This window comes from Battus philenor, unplaced genomic scaffold (genome assembly GCF_028537555.1).
Source record: "Battus philenor isolate CCGP_79_NKW_IND1 unplaced genomic scaffold, ilBatPhil1.0.hap1 SCAF_3, whole genome shotgun sequence".
Lineage (NCBI taxonomy): Eukaryota > Metazoa > Arthropoda > Insecta > Lepidoptera > Papilionidae > Battus > Battus philenor.
Window position 1 is genome coordinate 1291645 of NW_027181693.1, and position 25936 is coordinate 1317580.

Below are 25936 nucleotides of genomic sequence, written 5' to 3' on the forward strand. Positions count from 1 at the left end.
TCCCAACAAAATAGGGGTGGAAGGAGAGGTCCCAATAGCGGAGGCCTCATAAAAAATATATAGTCAGACGTGTTTCTGTCTTACATATAGGATGATTATTTATCGGTATAAAAGCTTTGTAGGTTCGAAAATATTGATTATGTTCACGCAAAAAGTTTTTAAAACTTTTTCACATATTTCTAATCGTATTGTATAGATATTTTTTTTATTGTATTTCCTCCATTTTTTGGGATCTCTCAAGCTACATAGGCACAGTCGATACAGGAACAATATTTTTCTTAATAATTTTTCCACTTAATTGGTTTATAACGAGGACGTTATTTATTATTTATGCAGGGTATAGTACCTAAGAGTACATTTGTAAAGCACCCAAAAATTATCCAAAAATTAAAAAAAAACAATCGGTAGCCAATATATGACATTACTAAAAAACAAGTTTTTATTGAGACAGTCTATGATTATACATTCATTACGGTACACCTTATATAGAATGATATTTAAAGTCGTTAATAAAATAACAAAAAAAACATTAACATTGGTTTAAGCGTAAAAGTTTTCACACAGGCATGACTATACATAAGCCGATATCGCGATTGATTTAGAATTGGTTCAACCCTCTCTTAAACCGAAATCCATATGGTGACCATGAATGCAGAAATCTCATGGACAGTCCGCCTACACAACTTTCAATACGTTTCCAAAACCGTCCCTAGCGGAGGATTCTAATAAAGTCCTGGAGCATAATAACTATTAAGATATTTAGACTAAACGCCATGCTGGTTAACTAAGCTAGAAGTATGTAACTAAGCCAGTGACTCCGTGTAAGCCCCCCTCCCCCGTCTCGCCGCGCGCATACCTAAGGCGCGGTACATCAGTTTCGGTAGCAGTAAATTAAAAAAATAAAACATGTTAATGTAAACACGCGCAATTGCTCTACTCCGGGAGCGCAGTAAAAGTTTTCCGTTCCAATTATTTTAATGAGCGAATGTTTATAGAGTTTAGGTAATTGGAGCGACTCGTATAAATAATTGACGCCCGACTGACAAATGATTCTCGTTTCAGTGAAATATTTTCAAATTGTGTACATTTGTCGGTTGAAATAAATCTTGGTATGCAATGAGAGACGGTGAAAGTATTCCACTACGGAATATTCATGAAAATGGCGGAAATTAGTATACATCGGAGTGTTGTAAAATAACTTGATTGTTTTTTATTGAAGGTTGAAGTAATTCTACTACTCCGCTAGCTCAGTGACCCAAAGTGGGTCTTGGCCTCCGAAGCGAGAGACTTCCACTTTCCTCTATCTTGCGCCATCGTCTGCCATTGGCTGACATTCAATTCGCGCAAGTATGCCTCAACGCGATCGATCCAGCGATACCTGGGTCTACCCACTGGTCTTCGACCCCTCGGTTTTTCCAGATACGGTACCTTCACGCTCCGATCCGATCCCATTCGCTCCAAGTGACCAAGCCAGCGGATTCGTTGAGCTTTATATTCGCCAATGAAATTGAAGTAATTCAGTAGTTTAAAATTTATTGTAAAGGAGATACGAGTGATTCGTGAGTTTTCTTGGAGTATAAATATCGAGATGGCTAAAACCCCGCATCCGGCCACCGTTGGTTGCGATGCACCAAAAACTTATCATACTCGTACAAGCGACACCGGTGTGCAAGCGACAGCGGTCAGGTTCGGCATCAGTCTAAACCACCGATAAGTCCTCGTTTCGCAGACTTACACACTTGATTCTCTACACAATACACCTACAGGGGTATAGTTCCCCTATGAGCGAACTTCGTATAAAAGATGTTCGAAGCTGAACGGAAAATTTTGTTATATTATCAGTTAGTTACATTATCAAAATTCTGTGCATTATGATAATTTGCTACATAATCACAGTTTGTCACATTATCACAGTTTGTTCCATTATTATAGTTTGCTAAACTATCACAGTCTGTTATATTAGCACAGTTTGTAACATTACCACAGTTAGCTACGTTATCACAGTTTGTTATATTATCACAGTTTGCTACGTTATCACAGTTTGTTATATTATCACAGTTTGCTACGTTATCACAGTTTGTTATATTATCACAGTTTGCTACGTTATCACAGTTTGTTATATTATCACACTTTGTTACATTATCACTTTTTGTTACACTATCACAGTTTGTTGTATCATAAGATTTTGTTACATTGTCACAGTTTGTGCTATGATAATGTATATCATAGTTTTGACTCAATTTATCGATTTTATTTACATTTCACTGTTTGTTGTAATTTTTATTACTAGTTTTTTTCTTATACAGCATGTTATTACATTTTCTTATTTACTAAACCTATATTTTTAATATATACTGGCTTGGAATCTTGTTTAACCATTTATGACTTAGTTTTGAGTCTTTATATATTAGGTTATTGTTATAAGTGCAAAGTAACATAAAGAGAATTAGGTTCCTCAGAGGTGATGGGTACAATACAAAGAGGAAGATATTCATTTCAATAGAACAAAAATAATGTAAAATATTTCAGAATAAACTTTACATATAGGTTCGATTGGAAATAGGTGTAAAATTTTAACACCTAAATATTATCACTTTTTTTAAAAAATAAGATTATTTAGATTTCGTTCGAGCCGTATACATAAAAGGTTGGATACCCCTGATTAAATCCATAGATATTTATATGCTGAAACGAGGACGATATTCATTATTTATGCAGAGTACAGTTACTAAGAGTACATTTGTAAAGCACCCAAAAAATATCCAAAAATTAAAAAATGCAATCGGAGCCCAAATTGAACGACATTTCTAAAACAACACGTTTTTATTGAGACAGTCAATGATTATTCTTCTCATGAGGTAACACACCATTGTAAATTATTCTTAGTGAATAAATAATGAAAAGCTATAGTTATATATCCCTTTCGTTTAATATATATGCGCTTAATTAGTTTCAGCCAAGCCGCCTTAAAAATTGTTAGCATCATATACCAAGGTCGTGCGTTTGTCAATGTAACATCTGAGAATAAGACGCAAGTACATTCGCGCACAAAACATTTCACACAGACGCGGCCTCTTTCCATCGTCTGGTGTTTTAAATAAAAAAATACGCCGACATGTCGGTAGATCTAAATATAAATGTGGAGCAGTCAAAATATGAAAAGAAATTAGCATTTGAAATATAATAGCATTGTCTAGAGAAATAAGTGCTTATATTATCTTTGGCAGGAAACACTTTGATGTGCACGTTCAAGAGTAATGCCAAGTTTTGTGACCAGTTTAAATCTAGTTCGTGATTATAAAAAAATACTTTATATAAATATTAATATTATATCATGTTGATTAATATTGTCAGACGAGAACATAAAATATTGTAAGTCTTATTATATATTTAATCTTGTTAAGATAGATTTATTAAAATAAAAAATGTAAAATTGAAATACGTCATGTATAAAAATAAATAATTAGTTTATTTATTTTGATGGAAGCTGTGATACTGCAATAGAAAATACAACTGAAGTGTTTGATGAAAGGAATGGAATGATTGAGAAAGGATGCTGGAATTATGAATTGATAGAAGGAAGAAAAAAAAGATATTGTGAACTATGGAAGACGAGGACGAAAATAAAAAATTCATGTGAAAAAATTGTTAAGAAATTAAAAACCCTGTTCCAAACAAAATAGGGGTGGAAGGAGAGGAGGCCTCATAAAAAATATATTGTCAGAGGTGTTTCTGTCTTACATATAGGATGATTATTTATCGGTATAAAAGCTTTGTAGGTTCGAAAATATTGATCATGTTCATGCAAAAAGTTTTTAAAACTTTTTCACATATTTCCTATCGTGTTGTATAGATATTATTTTTATTGTATTTCCTCCATTTTTTGGGATCTCTCGAGCTCCATAGGTACAGTCGATACAGGAACAATATTTTTCTTAATAATTTTTCCACTTAATTGGTTTATAGCGTGAAAGCTCAGCTTTTCTCCTTCTCAATGTCTTCGGCTTATCTCTTTGTTACTCGTACTTCAAATTTTCTTGTAAAATCTTTTTTTTTCATCCACAATCCTTCCATCTCCTTTTTACCTTCGCTGCATTCTTCTAGTAAGAAAAACTAACAAGGAACTCAGTGAGGTTTGTAAATTTTTCTTAATTTTTTTTCATAAATTCCTCTATTTATTTAAGTACTGTATTTTAAGCTATCACCATCTAATCGATAAAACAATATCATATCATCATCTTCGTTAGCCCATGGATGCCTTTTGTAAAGCACAGGCGTTCCCCAAACATCGTCACAAAGTCCAGTTTTTTTGCTTCATCCATCCAGCGACCACCTGGATCTTAACTAAAGCATTACATATTAATTATTAATAGTTAAATATATCTAGTCGAAGTTTCTGGAATGTTATTATAAATCCAAATTATAATGATTTACCATATAACAAATAACACAACACCAGCTCTAAAGTTCCTCTAACTGTCCCGAACACGAGGACCGTAAATATTTTCATTTGATCGTCGTAACAAATATAAAATTAAATATTCCGAAAACTCGGGCGATTTCAATAAATAAAATGGGGAGTGATAAAGTGGGCTGCCTCTGCGAATTATTCGAGTGAATGCCCCACGGTGTCAGGGTTGTCACTTTAGTACTTAATCTTTTTACAATTTTTTTTTTCACTAAAATTAACTACATTTTTATTGATTAAAATAATCAGTTGATAGTACAGATCTGTTAAATATAGTTTTTTCAACTCATAGATGTCCACTGCAAGGTATAGGTCTCCCGCAAAGATATCCATGGGCGATATGCTTTAATCGCCACGCATGACAGGCGGATTGGCGATATAAATGTGGTATTATGATACGCAGAGTACGCTGATGCCCATCTCCTGGAAATTGCTTGTGAACAGTGGCAACCTTATATAATTAATACACAAAGTGTGAATTATATGATAGTACCCTGAGAATCAAACCTGGGACCTATGATCACAAGTCTCAGTGCTCTATCGATATGCTACCAGTGCTCATATACTGTTAAATGTATTAAATATAAATCTATTGATATAATTGTTTATTTATCATACAGGATATTTAATTGTATGTATAAAATCTTTAACTGGTTGAAGGTGTAACTTTCACGCTTTGTATTGCTAGCCAGTACGGCCACAATATTTTTATTTAAAATCATTCTAGAACGTTCGAATTCAAATTAGAACGTCGATTTGAATTTAGAAGCCGTCAGCGATGTGGTCGCTATTGCGTAAGGGTCTTTGTAGTGCATGTAGTACATATATGAACATAGTATCTTGATCAATAATATTTGGTCAATGACTGTATAGTACTTATTTATACATTATAATATATTATATTATAATATTTACTCTGTGTTTAGCACTAATCAACGTAACATAACTCCTGAAAATGCCCCGTGGAGGGGTGAAACACGTGTTGAGTGATTTGACGGTGGAAGTTGTGTAGTTCGCATTGTTTGCCGCATGCGCATTTATCAGCGGACTGGCGGGCGATGCACTTTGTTGCACGACTACCACTGCATGTGCGGAAGTGGCTAAATATTGGTCTTTTTCTTACTTAGGATGGACTTCTGCAAGGTACCGCCTGATTCCATTAAATATTATATTTATTATTTTTGGTTTTTAATGATTTTAATTTAAATATTTATAATCAAAATAATATTTACAAAAAAAAGTATAATAAAAAACTAAAAACAGTTTAAAGAAAAAAAAGATATATTTCGTGTAACGCTTGTGGCAGCCCTGGCCTATTTTATTAGTTCCGATAAGATTTATCCCGCGGACAATTTCTTGAAGCCAGACCATTTGATATCCGAACATGACGCGGGTGTACAAATTATTTGAAAACTTTGTCTTAATCAATATATAGCTGAGATAGATTTTGTCTCTGCCTATTAAAACGTGTACAATATTTTTTAATTTTTAAAATTAATTTTCACAATATTATAACTAAAGTCGCGAAAGTAAAGGTGGTAATTTACTATGCAAATCAACAAGGGTTAACAGGTTTTTAATGTCATATATGATTCGGACTTTTCGTCCATTTTTAACATGCCTTCGTTTCAGCCTATAGACACCTAAGGACATAGGCCTCCTAAAAAATATCTATGGGGAGATATACCATAATCATCACATCACGCTTGGCTGGCGGTTTGGTGATCAAAGTGTAGTATTATGGTACGCAGAGGACGCTGCTGCCCATCTTCTGGAAACTTATTTGTGAGCAGATTCAATCCCATATAATTAGTACATAAAATGTGAATGACATTATTGTATCCCAGGAGTTGAACCTGCGACCTACGTTTGTCTCAATCCTCTACCGCTCGTCTAACACTGCTAATATACCATATTTAATGGAATCAGGCGTTACCTTGCGGAAGTCCAACCTAAGTAAGAAAAGGACCAATATTTAGCCACTTCCGCACATGCAGTGGTAGTCGTGCAACAAAGTGCACCGCCCGCCAGCCCGCTGAAAAATGCGCATGCGGCAAACAATGTGAATTACACAACTACCACCGCTAAATTACTCAACACGTGTTTCACCCCTCCACGTGGCATCCTCAGGAGTAATGTTACACCGACCAGTGCCAAACACCGAGTCAGTTTGGCACTGGTCAATGCACTATATTGCACGACTACTGCTGCATAGCGGAAGTAGCTATATAAAAGTCCTTTTCTTACTTAGCAATTCCGCAAGATAAAGCCTGAATCTATTAGATACTTAAGAGACAGTATACGGGAACAGTAAAAAAATTTAGAATATCAAGACTTGAAAAACAAAAAATGATATTTAGATCTTAAAGTGGTCTCCATCTCTTCCTCCAAGAAGGTTTTATCCACGGCATGTAGGAACGCAACCACTGCTTCTTCAACCTCTTGAAACCGTATTTCACAAAGTGTATTCTTTATTATTCATTGAAAATAACATAATATTTTCGGCGTATGGATGACATATGGTTCTTAAAGTCGAATACAGACAGACAGATACAGTATATATTATAAATAGAGATTTCTTACTAAAAAAATATATGTAGCGGCTTCAGAAATAGCAATGGATCGACTTCGAATTTTGGCACTGCTGACCGAATAAAAAAAAAACTTTTATAATTATCTTATATCTCCAAGTCGTTTCATGTCAAATAAATGTAATCTTTACGTCTATTCGATTAAATTTAACGCGGATCAAAATATTTATTCATAAAAATACTAAAAGTACACTAAAAGTATAAAATAGTACACACATTGAATGAGAAATTTACTTTTGGATTTTTTAAATAAAACTTCGCAATAAAATGAATTAACCCAATAATATATGGCTGATATCATTAAATATATAACATATTAATTATTCCAATTTCATAAATATTACATTACCCGTCGATAAATATTGCACATCGACATGTCCCACACTACCTATGTTACGTTATGTTAGTCGTGCGACAGATATAACGCTCTACGAAGCCGAATTTAGCCGATTGTCTCTTTCCAAAGGTCGATGTGCAATATTTATCGCCGGGCATTGTACATTAGTGGATCTAAGCTTCCCCAAAGGGTTACTGAAAGGACGGGTGGAACCGGTTTGCGTCCAGACATCCAGGTCTTAACAATGTATGTTCTGATATAAAAGGAATAAAAAGAAAGAAATGGAATGCAAGAAATTGTGGAGAACAGAAGATGAATGAGTAGATGACTTTAAGGTGGAAGGAATAAAAAAGTTAGTAAATAAATTATTATTGTAACTATTATCCCTTTAAATTCAGGACTAGGAAAGTGCGAGAGCCCCGAATCGCGGGAGCCATATAAAAATAATGTCTGTTTAACTTGTAGGCAGACGTGTTATATCGACTACATATTAATAATTAAAAATTAAATTTATAGTGTTACCGAAACCGCTGTACCGCTCCTTAAGCACGTGTGCGGCGGTACGGGGGGAGAGAAATATCTTCCGTTTCATTCTATTAGTCCGTCGTGAACGTTCTGGTGAAGCTTATACTCTTTTGTCCACTTCCCGGTACAGCTGTATGAGTGCCGCTAACATTATGGCTTATCAAGGTTGATAGCAAATGTGCTATATATATAGCAAATTATTAATATGCAATCATCGTACATAAAATACATATGAACTGTTGGAGAAATTATTTTAAAGCATCCATACTAATTCCATTTCTTTATTTTTTGTAATTCAACTCATATAAATTGAGACTTCATGTTCATATATTTTTATTCTAACTTCAGCACGGATGAGGGGAACATTAACTCGTGAGACATATAGGAAGTTGATATGGAAATAAATAAAACTTATCTGTGATTATGTTATACTGAACTTAGCTTGAATTGATTTATCTGCTTTCGTGTACTAATAAAATATCTTAGACCTTTCATTTCTTAGTTTAAAATCTGAAATTAAAAGTATATTATTAAAAAGATCTTATAATAGCATTCAAGTTTTTTAATTTTTTTTATTAAAAATTTTTGTACATCAGAGCAACAATTCTACAGACCACAAACAAAACAATTCATATAGTACAAGAGGCGGTCTTTACCAGATTACCTTTGATTATAAGAAAAGGACCAATATTTAGGCACTTCCGCACTGTGTTTGGCACTAATCGGTGTAACATAACTCCTGAAGATGCCCCGTGGAGGGGTGAAACACGTGTTGAGTGATTTGGCGGTGGCGGTTGTGTGATTCGCATTGTTTGCCGCATACGCATTTATCAGCGGGATGGCGGGCGGTGCACTTTATTGCACGACTACCAATGCTGGTACGCATTGGTTGGAAATGAGAGATATTAAGTAGAGGGCCTAAATACAAACAAATTACACAGATGTATGTATGTGTATATATATATAAATATATATTGCTAGAAAGGTGTGGGACTTGGTTTATTGACTCATTTACATGGTTAATATTATAATGTACATACCAAACATTTTTAAATTTGATTTACATAAAGCAACTGGAGTTTCTGGCTGACTCTTTTCAATAGATCACCGCTAGCCGGTGGTAGTTTACTGCTTGTATTAAAATAATCGTCGATTCAAAAACGCATGTACAGTAATACCCCGCTTTACGCGACCCCGCTATACGCGGTTTCACTATAACACGAATTGCAAATTTCGCGCTCAAATGCCTCGAATTACGCGAAAGAGTGCGTATAAATATAATGAGTCATCAACTCTATGGTGTCTTGACCATCTGTCAAACAATTAAAAATAGTGTTGGGTGCTATGAACGTATTTTACAAGAACGTAAACAAAACGTTACCCAAAAGACAATAGATGTATTTTTTCATAAAAAACAAAGAGTATGTATTACATAAAGTGTTCCTAGAATTAAAGTAATTTGTATTTTTTTGTAAGAATTTTTGACTATGGTTAATCATAAACCTCTTTATACGCGAATTTCAGTTAACGCGATTTTTTTTTGGAACGTATCCCTCACGTAAAGCGGGGTATTACTGTAAATGTCTACTTGAATAAAGATGATCTATAACATGTAGAAATAACACTACAGACAGACATTTTTCTTGATGTATTTTCTTATACTTATTAATCGATATTGTATAAGGTATTAGTATATATTTATATATATGCAAATAGGATTGTCGCGATCTGAAATTACATGTCGTATGATCTTGACCGAGATCCGTGAAGTGCATTCTGTGTAACGATAACTCATAACGTCATACACTAATCCCGCCGGGGCTGAATTCACGTAAATAGGTTAAATTCAATAAATTTGTCAACGTGGATATACTATTGTGAGCATGCGACTTTGGTTGACTTAAAATTATACTTATTTATTACTAACTGATCCCATAAACGCTGCTTAGCAAAAAAAAAATAAAGTTTTTAATCAACAAATAAAAAATAAGGGTGGTACAGGGGTGAAAATTTAGGGTTATATGTATTTTCGTATGTTGTATCATGAAAAATTAAAACAAAAAATTTTGTATAAAAAAAAAATTAAGGGTGGACCATCACATAGGGGTATGGAAAATAGATAGTAGCCGATTCTCAGACCTACTGAATACGCATATAAAATTTGGTAAAAATCGGTATGGTCGTTTCGGAGGAGTACAGTAACTAACATTGTGACATGGAAATGTTATATATTAGATGTGATCAAAATACGGCTCAGAGAAATACATCTCAAATCTATTGTTATAAAATACAGGCCTGCATAAGTACTATACCTTTAGAAATAAACATGTAGTCACTTTATTTAATTGATAAATGTCGAATAGTTTTAGTAAAAGTATAATTATGTCCATATTGCATTCTTACAATAGGCAATCATACTTAATTTTGTATTTTATTAAATGATATCGACTATTACAGTCGGAATGCCTATTTGTCACCATTCCTATATCCTCAAGATAGGGCAGAGGGCGTCCACAGTACATCGCCATCCCGAGCGGTCTTGAGCTTTGCGCTTTACTTCGCTCCACGTCATTCCAACTGCCATCACTTCTGCAGTGATCATCCGCTGCCAGGTTTGCTTTGGACAGCCACGTCTTTGCTTTCCCTGAGGATTTCGTTCTAGGCCTTGCCTCGGTATGTAATCAGGGTCCTATCGTGTGGCCTATCCAGTTCCACTTGCGGCGTTTGATCTGATGTTCTATCGGCATCTCACCGTAGCGTTTCCATAGATCTAAGTTGGAGACTTTCTCAGGCCAGTATATACCGAGAACACATCTAAGACAGCTGTTAACGAAGACTTGGAGGCGATACGAGATATTTTTTGTGACCTTTCACATCTCGCATATAGCAACACTGTTTTCACATTGGACCGGAATATATTGAGCTTAACTCTCCTAGTCAGTTTCCGTGATTTCCATATAGAATAAAGCTGTGCGAAGAATACCTATTTGTAATATATAAATAGATAAAATAAATAAAGTTTGTATAAGATTTCTGATCGGAGCAGAGAGTGCAAAGTCGAATTTAAAAACATTACGCGTAATTTACTGTCTGTATGTCCTGCACTTCTGTGTTATGTAATGTTAACTTGTTAAGTACTGAAATACGCACACTCGGCTGCATTCGGCAATATTTCATTGTCGTATTTAGAACACATGTCCTCGTTATTTATTACCGCAAATGCAGTCGCCCAATCTGACAATTATGTTTAGTTTTAGTCGTAAAACATTACAAAATTTGTTTGAGGTAATTCAAATCTTATATATGACTAGCTGATCCCGCAAACGTTGTTTTGCAAAAAAAATTAAAGTTTTTAATTAACAAATGTAAGATAAAGGTTGATCGTAGAGGGGTGAAAATTTAGGTTTGTATGTATTTTTGTATGCTGTATCATAATAAAATAAAAACCAAAAAAATTGTCTAAAAATTTAAAAATAAAATTTAGGGGTGGACCACCCTTATCACTTAGGGGTATGGAAAATAGATAGTAGCCGATTCTCAGACATACTGAATACGCATGTAAAATTTGGTAAAAATCGGTCAAGCCGTTTCGGAGGAGTTCAAGTTCGAACACCGTGACACGAGAATTTAATATATTAGATTTTCATTTCACTTTATGTCTATTTTATATGAGTTTTTTTATTTCACCTGTATTCATGTATAATAAATAATTATTTATGATTCAAAATAAATACCTTTCTTTATCTCCGCCATCGTTCTGAGTGGTCCTCGTTTTGTTCTTCGGATGGTTCTTCTTTGGTCGTACGGCCAGCTTGTGTTTGGCTGCTGAAGCATCCAAGAGCTGTGCTTCCACGTTAAGCTCCGCGTCCAGTCTCGGCTTCCTGGAGGACGAATATCGCTTAGATGGAAGAATTAATAGCTTAGATAAGAAAGAAGATATTTGTTATTGGCTTAGCTTATAATGAATACAGGCAAGGTTACCAACAGAGTGAACCTAACTTAGCTACGTACTTAAGCCGTACTTAGCGCTGATTTTTGGTGAGAGGGTCAATAATTTGTATTTTCATATTTTTAGGTCCGGCCATTATTAAAGGACTACAAAAAAGATAATTAGAAATAAAAACGGTTGGATATAATTTTTGAGAATGTACCGAAGTCGAACAATTGGCAATTTTAAATTATTTATAGATATACTGGGATTAATGGGAGATGATTAATTATAAAAAAATGTATTTCAAACTAGCTGTGCTCGCGACTACGTATAGGTTGAATTTACCAAAAAGAATACTTAATTACTTATCTTAAGGTTTGTTATCATTAAAGAATTTTCCAACATGAAAGTAGCTAAAATAACGTTAAAAAGCATAAATAAATAAATACAAAAACAATTGGAAACTTAAATAGTTTTTTTTTCAGAAATGTGGCGAAGGATGGGAGGCGATGCGTGAAACGAGATGTAAATGAATGCTGTTAGAATAAGAGATCACGAGAAAAGAACGAAGAAAAAAAGAAAGAAGTTGTGAAGGACGAGGGAGGCAGGGTGATAATAAAAAGTGACATAAAATTATTGTAAAATATATCCCTGTTCCAGAAGTAAGACAGAGGAATGGTAGGCGTCCAATAACGGTGACCAATAAAATTAAAAAAATATATATATTAAAGTAGTATAAGTCCCATCAAAATCGGTCTTGCTATTTCAGAGAGCCACCTGACAAAAAAATGCGCAGCCCGCGCATGCATTACTGGAGCAAGACGCACCGATTCCGAAAGAGATCACACGACGCCTCTCCAAAAACCCAGAGAGGACACCAAAACAAGTCACCTACAAAGTGAATCGAAACGCCCAAGCAAGAAAGCACATAGAAAGGAAGACACCAAGAAGAATAAAAAAAGGAAGGTAGCAAGGACCGCAATGCACCGAGGACTACACAGCACATCGACGCACTAGGAGGCGCTATAAGTTTTTAAGTAATAATTTAAGATTAGTCGTTAGATACTTAAGTTTGTTAGCTTAGTTAGCCCTGAGTTAGATGAAGTTGTAACAACCTTACAAGGCTAACAATAGGTACAACGATTCTGTATAAAGAAAAAAGAGATTAGCCGCAACAGACAGACAGAAAAAAAGTTAAAAGTTAAACTAATTTTGGTATATGTATCTATGTATTTTATATGCATATAGTTAAAAAGCGGATATTTTTATATTACAAAATTATATTTATTTGTATATACTCGTATGATATGACTTTTAAATAAATTTATGAAGTATACAGACCGTTTTAACAAGACCGTGAACGGACAAAGTAATAAAATAAGTAACAGACAGGTACTACACTACATAATGCAATCGGCAAAGATCGGCGAAGATCGGCAATAATCGGCGAAGATCGGCAGAGATCGGCGAATATAGGCAAAGATCGGCGTGATAATTTTCAATATATAGAAAGAGTTAGAGAGATAAAATGCACGTGAGCTACTAAATTGAACAACAATTGTATTAGTGCTATTTTAGTATGGGAAAGTATAAGTAACCAGTAGGATACGGCCTCCATCTAATGCTTACGACGATCTTAACGAAACCATCTTTCAGCTTTGTTGGTGGACCCCTTAGCCACGCTGGCCGGTGCGCGGTCTCCTCTTTTTAAGGCCCCTCCTTTCTAATCTTAATACCCCAAAGGCCATCATTTAACTTTACACAAGAGGCATCTAGAGGTGCATCTAAAATCATTGATAATTTTAAATCAGCATTTTCAAAAACGTTGCACTAATATTCCAAATTTGAAAACGCTATTGACGGAGTTAAGAGCGATGGAAAGTTTTCAAAAGTGATTTAAAAATGTCACGTTCTTTTTTTAAAATAGAATCGTCTTAATCAACGGTCGGTGAAAAAGTGAGCGGGTGTTTCCTTGCCATCAATCAAAACGGACGTAGAGCGACGCGTCAGTGTCAGGGCTCGGAGCGATGGCGGTCACCTTGGCTTTTTATTTTCGGCCTAGCATACTCTCATCACGAGATCAACCAAGATACTTTTCTCCTAGTCAATGACTGCAGTTTTTCTTCTATGAGTTTTCAAACGTCACGAACTTCTTACCTTCAGTACACTTCTTAAATGAAATGAACGCATCCAAAAGGGTAAGTCCACAGAAATATAACTCTTTATATAAATCGAGTGGAAGAGAGCGCTCTACAATTCTCTTCGTGGATATAGCTTGGTGAATATATCCATTTCTTCTTCGGGCTTCTTGTTGTTATTGACTCCAACACCTTCTGCCCCTAGGAAGAATCCGACAATGTATTTTAGGGAGGTAATTGCATCATCACAATGTGGCAGTACTACCACGAAGGTCCATCACCCTGTTCCATATATTTCGATAAGGACTGGTTGGAAGTCGCCTTTATCCAGCGTCTTCTAACTCATCTTATCAAGGTCGTCTGTCCTTCTATGGTGTTTATTCCAGGATCTGTTCAAATTAGCTCAAAATTTTCAAATAACTATGAGATATACTGCATCTAAAATACCTCTCCTGAAATCTCTAGTCGTAGTCATTCGTTTGAGCCCATAGATTCTCACTGCAAGGTATAAGAATCTTTCAAAGATATAGGGGGGAAATGTAATCGCGACACTTGATAGACGGGTTGGCAGATCTCTTTAGTACACGGGAGCAGCAAAGGACAGATCCCACTCGGAGACGACGCCGTCAGCGCAAGGACGCGTCTCGCGACGGTACTCCGCTGAATGGTGCTCCCCTACCATAAACGGGGCCTTCGGAGTCGCGGGAGTTTAAAGTGGGGGCCGTAAACTCCCACTAGCTTCGGCGACTCGAACTATCGTGATAGCACCACGAGTTTTTCGGTGGTAGCGAATACACGCGTACCCCGGGACGGGCTATCGAAAATAGCACGGGTAGGGAAGACCGCGTAGCGATCCCTGACCGAGAGATACCGGGGCCCCCCTTATGGCGCAGAGGGCGATCACCGGGGGTGGGGGGTTAGTGGGTAGGAATCCCACGTACCCCTGTCCTCCCCCCAGAGGCGGGGCATCTTGAACGTCCGGAAGATTACCCCCCCCCCCCGAATCCAAAAAAAAAACTAAAAAAAAAATCTCTTTAGTACAGTAATATTTCCCAACCGCGTTTCTTTTTCACTGAAATGTTTCTTAGCTTCCCAAGGCAAAGGGTCCATTATTACATACAAGCTTAGTAACCTTGAATCGGAGACAAGCAGTTATACTCCAGAGCCAAAGAAATCACTTTTGTCTTCACCTTCGTGATTAATGTGAAGTCACAATAGCGAAGTGATGATATCACGAAGGTGATGCGATGATGATAGAAATATAGATAAAAATACACATCGTCCAAACCAAATATATATTGCTTCTCTTAACTATGCGGTGCTGGTAAGATCGTAACCTGCATTGGATTTATAACCTAAAATAGTAGATTGCGATTTACGATCTAACTTACGTTCTTTAATAGAAAAAGAAGGAATTAATCTAGAAGCTTCCACTATTCGGATGCAACCGGCAGGAACATCGACATATTTAGTTAATACAAATCCACTATTAATACACCTTACAATAAACATCGACATGTTTACATATAGAATGGTCAGCAAAGTCAAAAAATAATAAATGAACACCCTGTAACAAATAACCCAGATGGACGGTGCCGAACGTTGAAAATTATTGTTGATATGTTGCAATTTATTTTTCCCCTAATTTACATATATATAAATTTACAGAAGAAGAGGATGCTATTCATTCTGATATCAGTGTTTTTAAAAAACGTCACCCATAGAATAATTAAAGTTAATAATCTTCAATAAGTGTTATCACGTAATTTTTTTGTACTGTGACTGGATTTAATACTTAAAAATCTGACTAAGGTCTGCAAAAAAATCAGTTGTGTTTTTTTTGGTATCATAAACTGCTTAAAGTTACTAAACCTTCTCTGTTAAGCTATACTTGGTATGTAAGTAAAGCTGATGTTCCAGTGGCAAGTACAAGACATGCGTTAAGTTGGACATACGGTAACGGGGGGTGAGGGGAAGTGGAGGGGGGTTGGCTATTTCGGGGCGGCCCAGAAAGCGCGTGACGTCAAAACTGGCACAGTTTCCACGGTTCGCCTCCCGACGCTCCAGAGCGCGTCCCATTGCATTGATTATTCTTTAAACTGAACAACGTAAAATTATAACATAATTTTTTTGATTTACGCGCTGTTAGGTTTTATCATTTTACGGCTTACTTCAAAGAAACTTTAAATCTTTATCGATAACAACTTCGTAGAATAAGTTATAATAAAAAAATGAATTTTAGTACCAGATGTCTTACCAATCTTTGGACTAACTCTTTTTAAAAGATAGAACGAAAGATATTGTGTCTCTATTAAATTTAAAAGACAAAACTTTTTTATTCAATACACAATAGATTAAGTGGCGATAGCCGGAAGACACGGCATGGGTCAACCTCCCACCAGATGGACTGACGGTCATAGTGGCGATCTTTAAAGAAAAATAAGATACAATAGAATACACTTCTTGACGACAAGTTCAGTCTACCATCTAAACTATAAAATGCCTTAAACCTAAAGTTGTAAAAACATAAAATTACTCATTTACTAAACATTGAAATAGTTTGGAGACGAACACATTGTTTTATAAATTTGCTATATTTATACCGAAGTAGCCCTTAGCATATAAATCAAAATTTTATTTGTATCTATCAATAGAAGCTTCCTGAAAATTATAAAGATTTCATAAATCGTTAAAATCGAGTCTTATGTAAAAATTGTTTTTGTTTTGCATTTGACAATGTTTTTATGTATATACAAACGTTTTGAGAAATAAGCGTTAATATTTTAAGTATGAAAGAGACTAATATATAGTTACTTTCGCTATGTAGCAGTAGTCGTGCAAGTACATAGAGGAAGTAGCTATATATTATACCCTTTCTTACTTAGATAAAAACCAAAACATTTTTTATTCAAATAGTCTATTACAAGCATTTTCTGTGCCGGCATTGCCCCTACAGGAGCCATCACTAGGTCGGAAGGCTTTAATTTATTAGATAGTTAATATTTTAATAATTTATATAAGTATAGGACAGTTCTAAGCCGAATCAAATATTTTATATTTAATGCGTATTATTGATGCTAAAGTAAAAAAAATATTTTAGATGGCAAAAAAAAAAATATTTTATAACGCCTCGCATTTTATTGCCCCTATCAAAGCTCCATTGATCCATCTTAACCTTTCTAAAATTATTTCTTTTATGTCCAACACTTTTATCGACCTCTCATACAACCCCTGTTTTCAGTTCACAGAGATAGTTTTATATCAATCATATATTCACATACATTTTTTTATTATCTCACTCTTCTTATATCCTGCTTGATTTCTCTCATTCATTCTTCTTTTATCAGTCACAATACTTCCATTCTTATCCATTCTCTATCTTTCATTACTTGCCTCTTATCATTCACCTATCCTCCTAGATTGCTACTTTATAGATATCTTTTTATATTAAAACGAAATGATCGTGTCGAGTCGACTATAGAATTGCCCCGCTTAACAATCAAATTAGCGCCTTGTAGGCGTGGGTCCACGTTTGGTAACATTGCTCTAACCACTATATTAAAAGCATTTCTGAAAACATAATAAATAATAGTAGAAATGAAGTTTCGAAATTAAATATATTAACTACTATAATAAAAATACTTGTGAAAGTAATCAAAAGTTCTTTTGGAATCTTAGTAGCTTTATTTGAAGGGCTTACAATTATAGGCATGTTAAATATGATGCTAGCTTCCATTGAATTAGTTCATTTTACACATTTTTATACTGTCGAGATATATTCACTGCGAATGGTTTAAAGTGGATATTAATACATATACATAAGTACGTTATACTTTTTATTCTTATTTTAAATTTAACTATAGATTATGAATTCTTTTTTTAAACATTTCTTTTACATCCATGTTATCACATATGCATGTTGTATATATCTATAAAAGTATTTGTACACTGAACAATATATATGTTGGTTATTCAGCTTGAAAAACTGAATGATATAACTCATACACCACCTAGTTAATACAATATAATATGACGTTGTAGAAAATAGCTCGGTGGTAGAGTACTGACACTTGCGATCGTAGGTCGCGAATTTGATTCCCGAGATACAATATTATATTTAATTGAATCAGGCGTTACCTTGCGGAAGTCCATCCTAAGTAAGAAAAGGACCAATATTTAGCCACTTCCGCACATGCAGTGGTAGTCGTGCAATGAAATGCACCGCCCGCCAGCCCGCTCATAAATGCGCATGCGGCAAACAATGCGAATCACACAACCGCCACCGTTAATTCACTCAACACGTGTTTCACCCCTCCACGGGGCAACTTCAGGAGTTATGTTACACCGATTAGTGCCAAAAAAATCACTCGGTGTTTGGCACTAATCGACTACCACTGCATGTGCGGAAGTGGCTAAATATTGGTCCTTTTCTTACATACAATATTATATTATTCACACTGTGCGCATTCACCATAAATTGCCATTATACACAGACAAGTTTCCGGAGGTTTGCAACGTTCTCTGCGTACCATAATACCACACGGCGAAAGCCTCATAGAAATCTTTGTAAAGCCTTTGACTTACAGTGGACCTCTATGGGCGGAAACGACCATGTGATATATTTTACGTTCTTTTAATCACCTTCCCGCCACACTTTCTTCACATTTACATACTCTAAATCACTATACACAGAAAAAAACTCTTTATTTTTAGCTATATCATGTAATTGATTGTTTTGTGTAATAATAAAACACGTTTTTATAAATAAATAAAATATTTATAAACAAAGTTAATTTTAAACACCCTGATCTCTGCAATACTGACCTTCGAGACTGATACAAAGGTCCAAATTATTTAAATAAAGAATGACAATTCGACAATTATATTGTGATAATTTATATAGATTTATAATGATGCTATAATTTAAATAATGATAATAAATAAAATATTTATTTAACTTGAATACGTCGTAACTTTGAATATGAAAATAATTTGTCTAGGAATTTCAATAGATATATAAATACTTCCTCAAACCAGAGGTCAATGACCTGCAGTAATTCGCCTATAGTTGAATGTCCAAATATGTCATTATTTGAAAGACACTACAAGCGAACAGCACTTTAATACATTCGTTATTGTTGAACGGACTAGACTTGCGTTCGAAAGTATGCCAGTAAGGTATTGGTCACTGTGACATTGACTTTGTTTCATTCTGGAAAGCTCACTCAACTCAACAAACCACGAAAGCCCTCTCCATATACTCGGGTGTTTTCAACGAGATCGAATTTGAAAGGTAAAACCCGGAAACGAAAAAAAATGATCGACGAAAAGGCTTTATTAATATAGAGGCAGAATGCTTCCAGCCGGTCCTATTAGTGATCTAATAGAAAGTGCTTATAGCTATGAATGTCTCAATGCTGAAATGGTGATGACACTTTTAACGCAGTTGGACTGGCAGGCAAGTATGCTATCAAGATAATAAATATATACTGGTGATAATCATTTCCACGAACTGAAGAGATAAATGTTAGATATAATTAAAAAAATTATATTAAAAATGGAATACGTTCCACAAATGAGTCATATGAATGACTTAAAAAATTTGAATTCACCTGACAATGTTGGAGCAAAGCCAGGTGGAGCGTGAAGTGGAAGTCACAAAGACTTCTCGGTATATATCAGGTGGGCGATATCAAAATGGCCGATATACATTTTATTATTCCTCGACAACTGTCATATCTGACACGATAGATTCAAAACATATCATTTACAAAATGTCTTATGAAATTCTCGAAATGTGAAAAAAAACTTTCCGGTTTTTTAATTTATTATGGAGATAATAGATAATAGCTTGCTATGGAGTCGGTTTCCATATAGTCACGGCCCAAACTCAAGTCTCTTCTAGATGGCCTCTACGCCTTTTCACTTCATTGACAATCATGTCATAAGACTTCATATTTGCTTACACTCCTTGACTAATTATCGGTTGAACTATATAATCTAAACATAATTAAGATTTGTACCAATTCTTTGACCCTTCACGATATCTCTTGTACCATAAAGCTAGAAATCTGGTAGGAATTTCAGGAATTTTTCGTATAAATAAACATAATTTTAAAATGGTTTCCAACCAGACATAAAACTGCACTTAACCCTTTCCACTCCAAGACTGTTATGTAGCATCGATAAAATTTAATTGAATTATAGTATCTTGCGATTCTAGAATATGTTTCATTCATTCGTGATTCAAACATTTTAGTTACAAAAATCTTTCCTGTTTTAAAATTTTCCGCAAAAAGAAGTATTACACCATGTCGAATATCACTCGACAGTGGAGCTTGTGGAACAAAATCAGTGTCGAGTGACACTCGACATTGGAGTGGAAAGGGTTAAGACCAAAGAAGTGATAAAGTCTGAAGTGACAGGCCAAAGTTGAGGCTCTGGAAAATACAAGCTAACTTAGATACGTTAAAAAAAAAACCTAGATAGTTGTGATCGTAAATGAGAAGGTGACAATTGAATGTGATGCAGATCACTAAGTAAAACATCTATCGATATCATAGCAAAGCGATAACTGTAATTTACTTATAAAACATTTACAAAGTAAATAAGGTAAATACATGCCAGGATCACAAGATATTGTTTATAATTATAATTAATTTTTATAATTGCATAAATACTACGTAACTAGTTGAATTGTTCGTATGAAATGGCAGCGGGGAACGTCGCTCGTACAGCCTATGACCGTTGGAGCCGAAAGGTTCGTGTGACTACCAGGAGCCGGATGCCGCTGCATGGGTAAGTCCCCCACTTGATGAACTGACGACATAAGGTCGCAGGAAGTCCCTGGATGCTGGCAGAGTAAGACCGGTCATAGTGGTGATCTTTGAAGGTCTATGCCTTATAGAGGGCGTCAATCGACTGAATAAAAAAAGATAGACTTGCATACAGTGTGAACATTCGTTACAAGTATATCTTCTCTGTGTTTGGCACTAATCGGTGTAACATAACTCCTGAAGATGCCCCGTGGAGGGGTGAAACACGTGTTGAGTGATTGGACAGTGGCAGTTGAGTAGTTCGCATTGTTTGCCGCATGCGCATTTATGAGCAGGCAGGCGGGCGGTGCACTTTGTTGCACGACTACCACTGCATGTGCGGAAGTGGCTTAATATTGGTCCTTTTCTTACTTAGGATGGACTTCCGCATGGTAACGCCTGATCCCATTAAACATTCGTTGCAAGTTGTATAAAGGTTGAATTTTAAATATCAATAAATGTAAAACATGTATATATACGTATTTAATCACATCTAAAACATTTCGGCTTTTTTATATATTTATTACAATGTTTTAAAACGTAATTTAAATTTTACTCTTGTCATTCAATCATTCATTCATGTTCGATCGATTGATGATGCGCTGCCATCATTCAGTGACTTTGCGCGACTTTAATTACGTCTTCGTTCTTTCTAGAATATTCCTAAATAATAACTGATACTCATAAACATAATATCACTTTATAAACACTTACTTAAACCTTACGTATAATAAGATTTTTCACAAGATTAATTTACTACATGGTTATTTAGAGGCATACAGACATTGTAATACGATAAACATTATCCCAAAAAGGTCCTATGAAATACGGTGATATCCTAAGAAGATTTCCATCCGAAGTGGTCGCAAACCTTTTATATTATATATAAACATAAACAAATACATCACATGCATTACTAATATTATTAAATAGCATTGAAATTCATTGGCAGAACGTACCGACGGTCAAAATATTTTAATATATACCGCTTCGAACTATATTTGGCTCGCATGGAACTTGTCCCACGCGTTCCGTTGTTTATTGTCACATTATTCGTCAAAACTAATTAATGATTTGCTTATCATTGTGAGCTCAATGGCATCGCAATATCTATATACAGGATGATAGGTTGTAACTAAAACTTTAAAAAAGTCAATGTGTACCTTGGTCTTTAAACTATCTCTCTATACAAATTGTTGACTCTGAAATATGTTATATTAATTTATTTTTCTGCGAAAATTGGACAGGCTAATACCTTATGGCAATACCAACTCTATAGGTACAGATAGTAAACATTTAATAGAATTAGGCGTTACCTCACGGAAGTCCATCCTAAGTGAGAAAAGGACCAATATTTAGCCACTTCCGCACATGCAGTGGTAGTCGTGCAATAAAGTGCACCGCCCGCCAGCCCGCTGATAAATGCGTATGCGGCAAACAATGCGAATCACACAACCGCTACCGCCAAATTACTCAACACGTGTTTCACCCTTCCACGGGGCATTTTCAGGAGTTATGTTACACAGATTAGTGCTGCTGTGTTTGGCCACTGCATGTGCGGAAGTGGCTAAATATTGGTCCTTTTCTTACTTAGTAAACAATGATTAATTTTAATATGTATATATGCACTCAGCGGACGGAGGTTGAGTAACCTCCCGTGTATGTATTTCTATCTTAAAATCAATACAAATAACATCTTTCACAAAGTCATATCTCCGGAATTCAAATCCACGTTCGAATTTGAATTCGAACGCACAAGAACGATTTTTTAAAAAAATAATTTTGGCCGTAGTGGCCAGCAATATCACATGTAGTTGTTCTAATTTCAAAAATTCTTTTTTTAAACTCGTCTTAAACCATTATTTTTTGTAGTGTGTACCATACAATAATTGAAAGTAAATAAGCTATACATCTACCAGTTTAAATTTTTACGTCGATACCTGAACATCCTGTATATCTCGTCTATATATCATTAAACATAGTTCATCTAGATCATTTATCTTTCTCTGAATGTCATTGGTTGAGTAAGACCATGTGAACATCCGGTTCACACTCGCACTCTGTTTAAATATATTTTTACATATACGTCATTACAAATTATTTTTAATCATATACGTATATACTCTTTTTCTAGTATAGAATAGTATCTAATACATACAATTCTCGTGTCACGGTGTTCGAACTTGAACTCCTCCGAAACGGCTTGACCGATTTTTACCAAATTTTACATGAGTATTCAGTATGTCTGAGAATCGGCTACTATCTATTTTCCATACCCCTAAGTGATAAGGGTGGTCCACCCCTAAATTTTATTTTTAATTTTTTTAGACAATTTTTTTGGTTTTTATTTTATTATGATACAGCATACAAAAATACATACAAACCTAAATTTTCACCCCTCTACGATCAACCCTTATCTTACATTTGTTAATTAAAAACTTTAATTTTTTTGCAAAACAACGTTTGCGGGATCAGCTAGGATAAGGATGACTATACAGCCTATATATCAGCAAAAATCTTTGTAGCTTTTACACATATTTCCAATCATTTAATGTAGATCACTCTCAAACGTAACATGAATTTATTTTTTATATTTATGCAATACCTTCCTGCATTATAACGGCAGAAACATACGGTTGACAATAATAAATTTTATTATCTATTAATAGGAATTAAAAAAGGGTTAGCGTGATTTTACTATATTATTATTACGTTATAAATAGTTTATGAAAGCAATTTGACTTTTTTTTTGACAACGAATAAGGTATTTATTCACCCTTTTAAAGTTTATATTACTTTAAAAAACTATCTGTAGAATGGCGTACATATAGAATTTAGTGCTTTATTGATTAAAGTATATTTTAAAATAGCGTTCGTAGAAAAATATAAATAATATACTTTGGTTATTAAAATTTCTGTGAAAATCCATTTTTACAGAAATTTTCAGAATGACGCTGCAGTCTTTCTCCACAAGGACAACTCTTCAGCGCATTTGACCAAAAGTATTTGCTGTCAGGTGTTAAATTGTGAGACATCCTTCTTATAATCCCGACCTTGCAAAATGACTTATTTTTTTCCCAAAATTAAAAAAAAAAACACGGAATTTGGTTACAAAATTCCGAATAAGCTTTGGCTGCGATTGAATATGCTTCAGGGGGGACTATTTAGAAAATTATTTTCAATTCTGAATACATTCAGTGTTACCTTTAGTACCAAGTCTCTCTCTCCTATATATCCGTCGTGTGATGTCAAAAGACTATACGGTATTCTATCAATTTACAGTTGCCTACAGAGATAAAAAAAATCATCTAATAATGTCTGTTTCTTAGAATATTTGATTTTATAGGACATATATTGTTTAAGGCTACATGAACAAATACTGAAAAGTTACAAAATGTATTTTTAAATGCATTTCTTTTACAGATTTAGTGATATGGACAAAATCACTTGAGTAGACAAAATTTTCAAGATTACAAAAATAGATATTTATACATTAGTGAAAGTTAATCATTATATTCTTTTTTTGTTTCTTGCTATCTTTATAACTTTGCAACTTATTTTGACAATATTATTTAATTAAATCTAAACGTTTAACATGAACTATGTTAACAGAATCTAAGTAGAAACTTTATTGATAAATTTATTTACCTACTTCACAAGACTTTTTTCGATGTATAATAAATTAAATAAAAAAGTGTGGTATAATATTATCTGTAGTGATTCAATACATATACTACATCGTCACTATGATATTAGTTTTACGGTATTGATATTTTTATTTATTTTGAAATATTTTCGCGACATAAGTTTACAAAATCTATTTATATAATAAAAAAACCCCGACTTTTTTGGTCATAAGATAATTTACGAACGTCTCTACCGTATATATATATATATATATATATATACATATTTTAATAGTTTGTAGATTATCCTTATAGATATAAAATGAAAAGTACACAAAAATTTGTACAATTTATAAACATAATACCTATTCAAACTTTGCGCATTTGACAGTTAGCAATGAACTTGGCTTCTTTGACAGTTTACGCCATAAATTTAATATAATATTGTCCTCCCTCTAACGTCTTCATCAGCCAGTGTTTATTGTCCAAGAAGTTAGTTTATTTATTCGAAATTTAATCAATAAATTGATCATTATGAAATACTAAAATGTTAAGCGAAATTGTCATTGAAAACTCCATGGAATTAGGAAGGCAGGTATTATTTTTTCCTAGGTTGGCAGGACTGTCTATAACATTTCTATCCAAGCGTCTGTTTGTCAACAGGTTTAATTATATATGAATTACACGTGTTTTTGTAAATTATTCCTATCTTGTCAACACTTGACGCGTTTGGTTCAAAAGTAGTCTAATTTTTTAAAAAAAAAGGTTCAATAAAAACTCTACTGATATCGTTCCGCAACCACCGTATTCGCCTGATTTAGCTCTATGTGACTTCTGGCTATTCAGCAAACTCAAAAGGCCAAAACGGTGACGCCGTTTTGCCACGATTGAGGTGATAAAAACCGTATCGGATGTCTTGACGGCTATACCGGAAAAATACTATTCCTTCTATTTCTGGACTGAAAAACGCATTTCCAACATTGTATTTATCGAACGGGGAAGAAATTGATTTGGAAGAATAAATAAAGAATTAACATTTTATCAACAAATTCACCTTACTTTTTGATCAGAGTTTTTTTTTTCAAATAATTTTTTCTATTACAATACGACAGGCTTAAGTTTAAGCAGTGCAAAGTGTGTCGGGATAGCAATATAAAACTTAAATTACAATAACAAGCTTTGATAAATAATAAAATATAACAATAGAATTACTGTTATTTATATTTGATAATAAGATTTAAAATTGAATGTGCTATGCCTACATTTGATTTAGACAACACAGGGTTGTTCTGAAACGTTTTTAATTTCCGTGTAGACAAAACAGATTAATAGTATAGGTAAGTAAAGTAGCATAATCAGGAACCTGTACACTGTCATGTTCACTAAAAAATAATCTCTAAACACGTCCTCACTGCGTAATTTATTGTAGTTTTTAAACAGATATATATATTCTTCTATGCCTGTATAAATATCATCAGATGTAATCAATTTAAGATATATACGGT

At 34.3% G+C, this 25936-nt stretch overlaps 1 protein-coding gene across 1 annotated transcript in view; it reads right to left on the reverse strand.

Annotated features, from left to right (window-relative positions):
• The window catches only part of Obsc (Obscurin), a 169254-nt gene that overhangs the window by 105579 nt on the left and 37739 nt on the right, over nt 1-25936 (reverse strand). The window contains exon 4 of the mRNA XM_068770296.1: nt 11656-11802. Within this exon, the coding sequence (XP_068626397.1) occupies nt 11656-11802 (147 nt within the window). The remainder of the gene's footprint in view (nt 1-11655; nt 11803-25936) is intronic.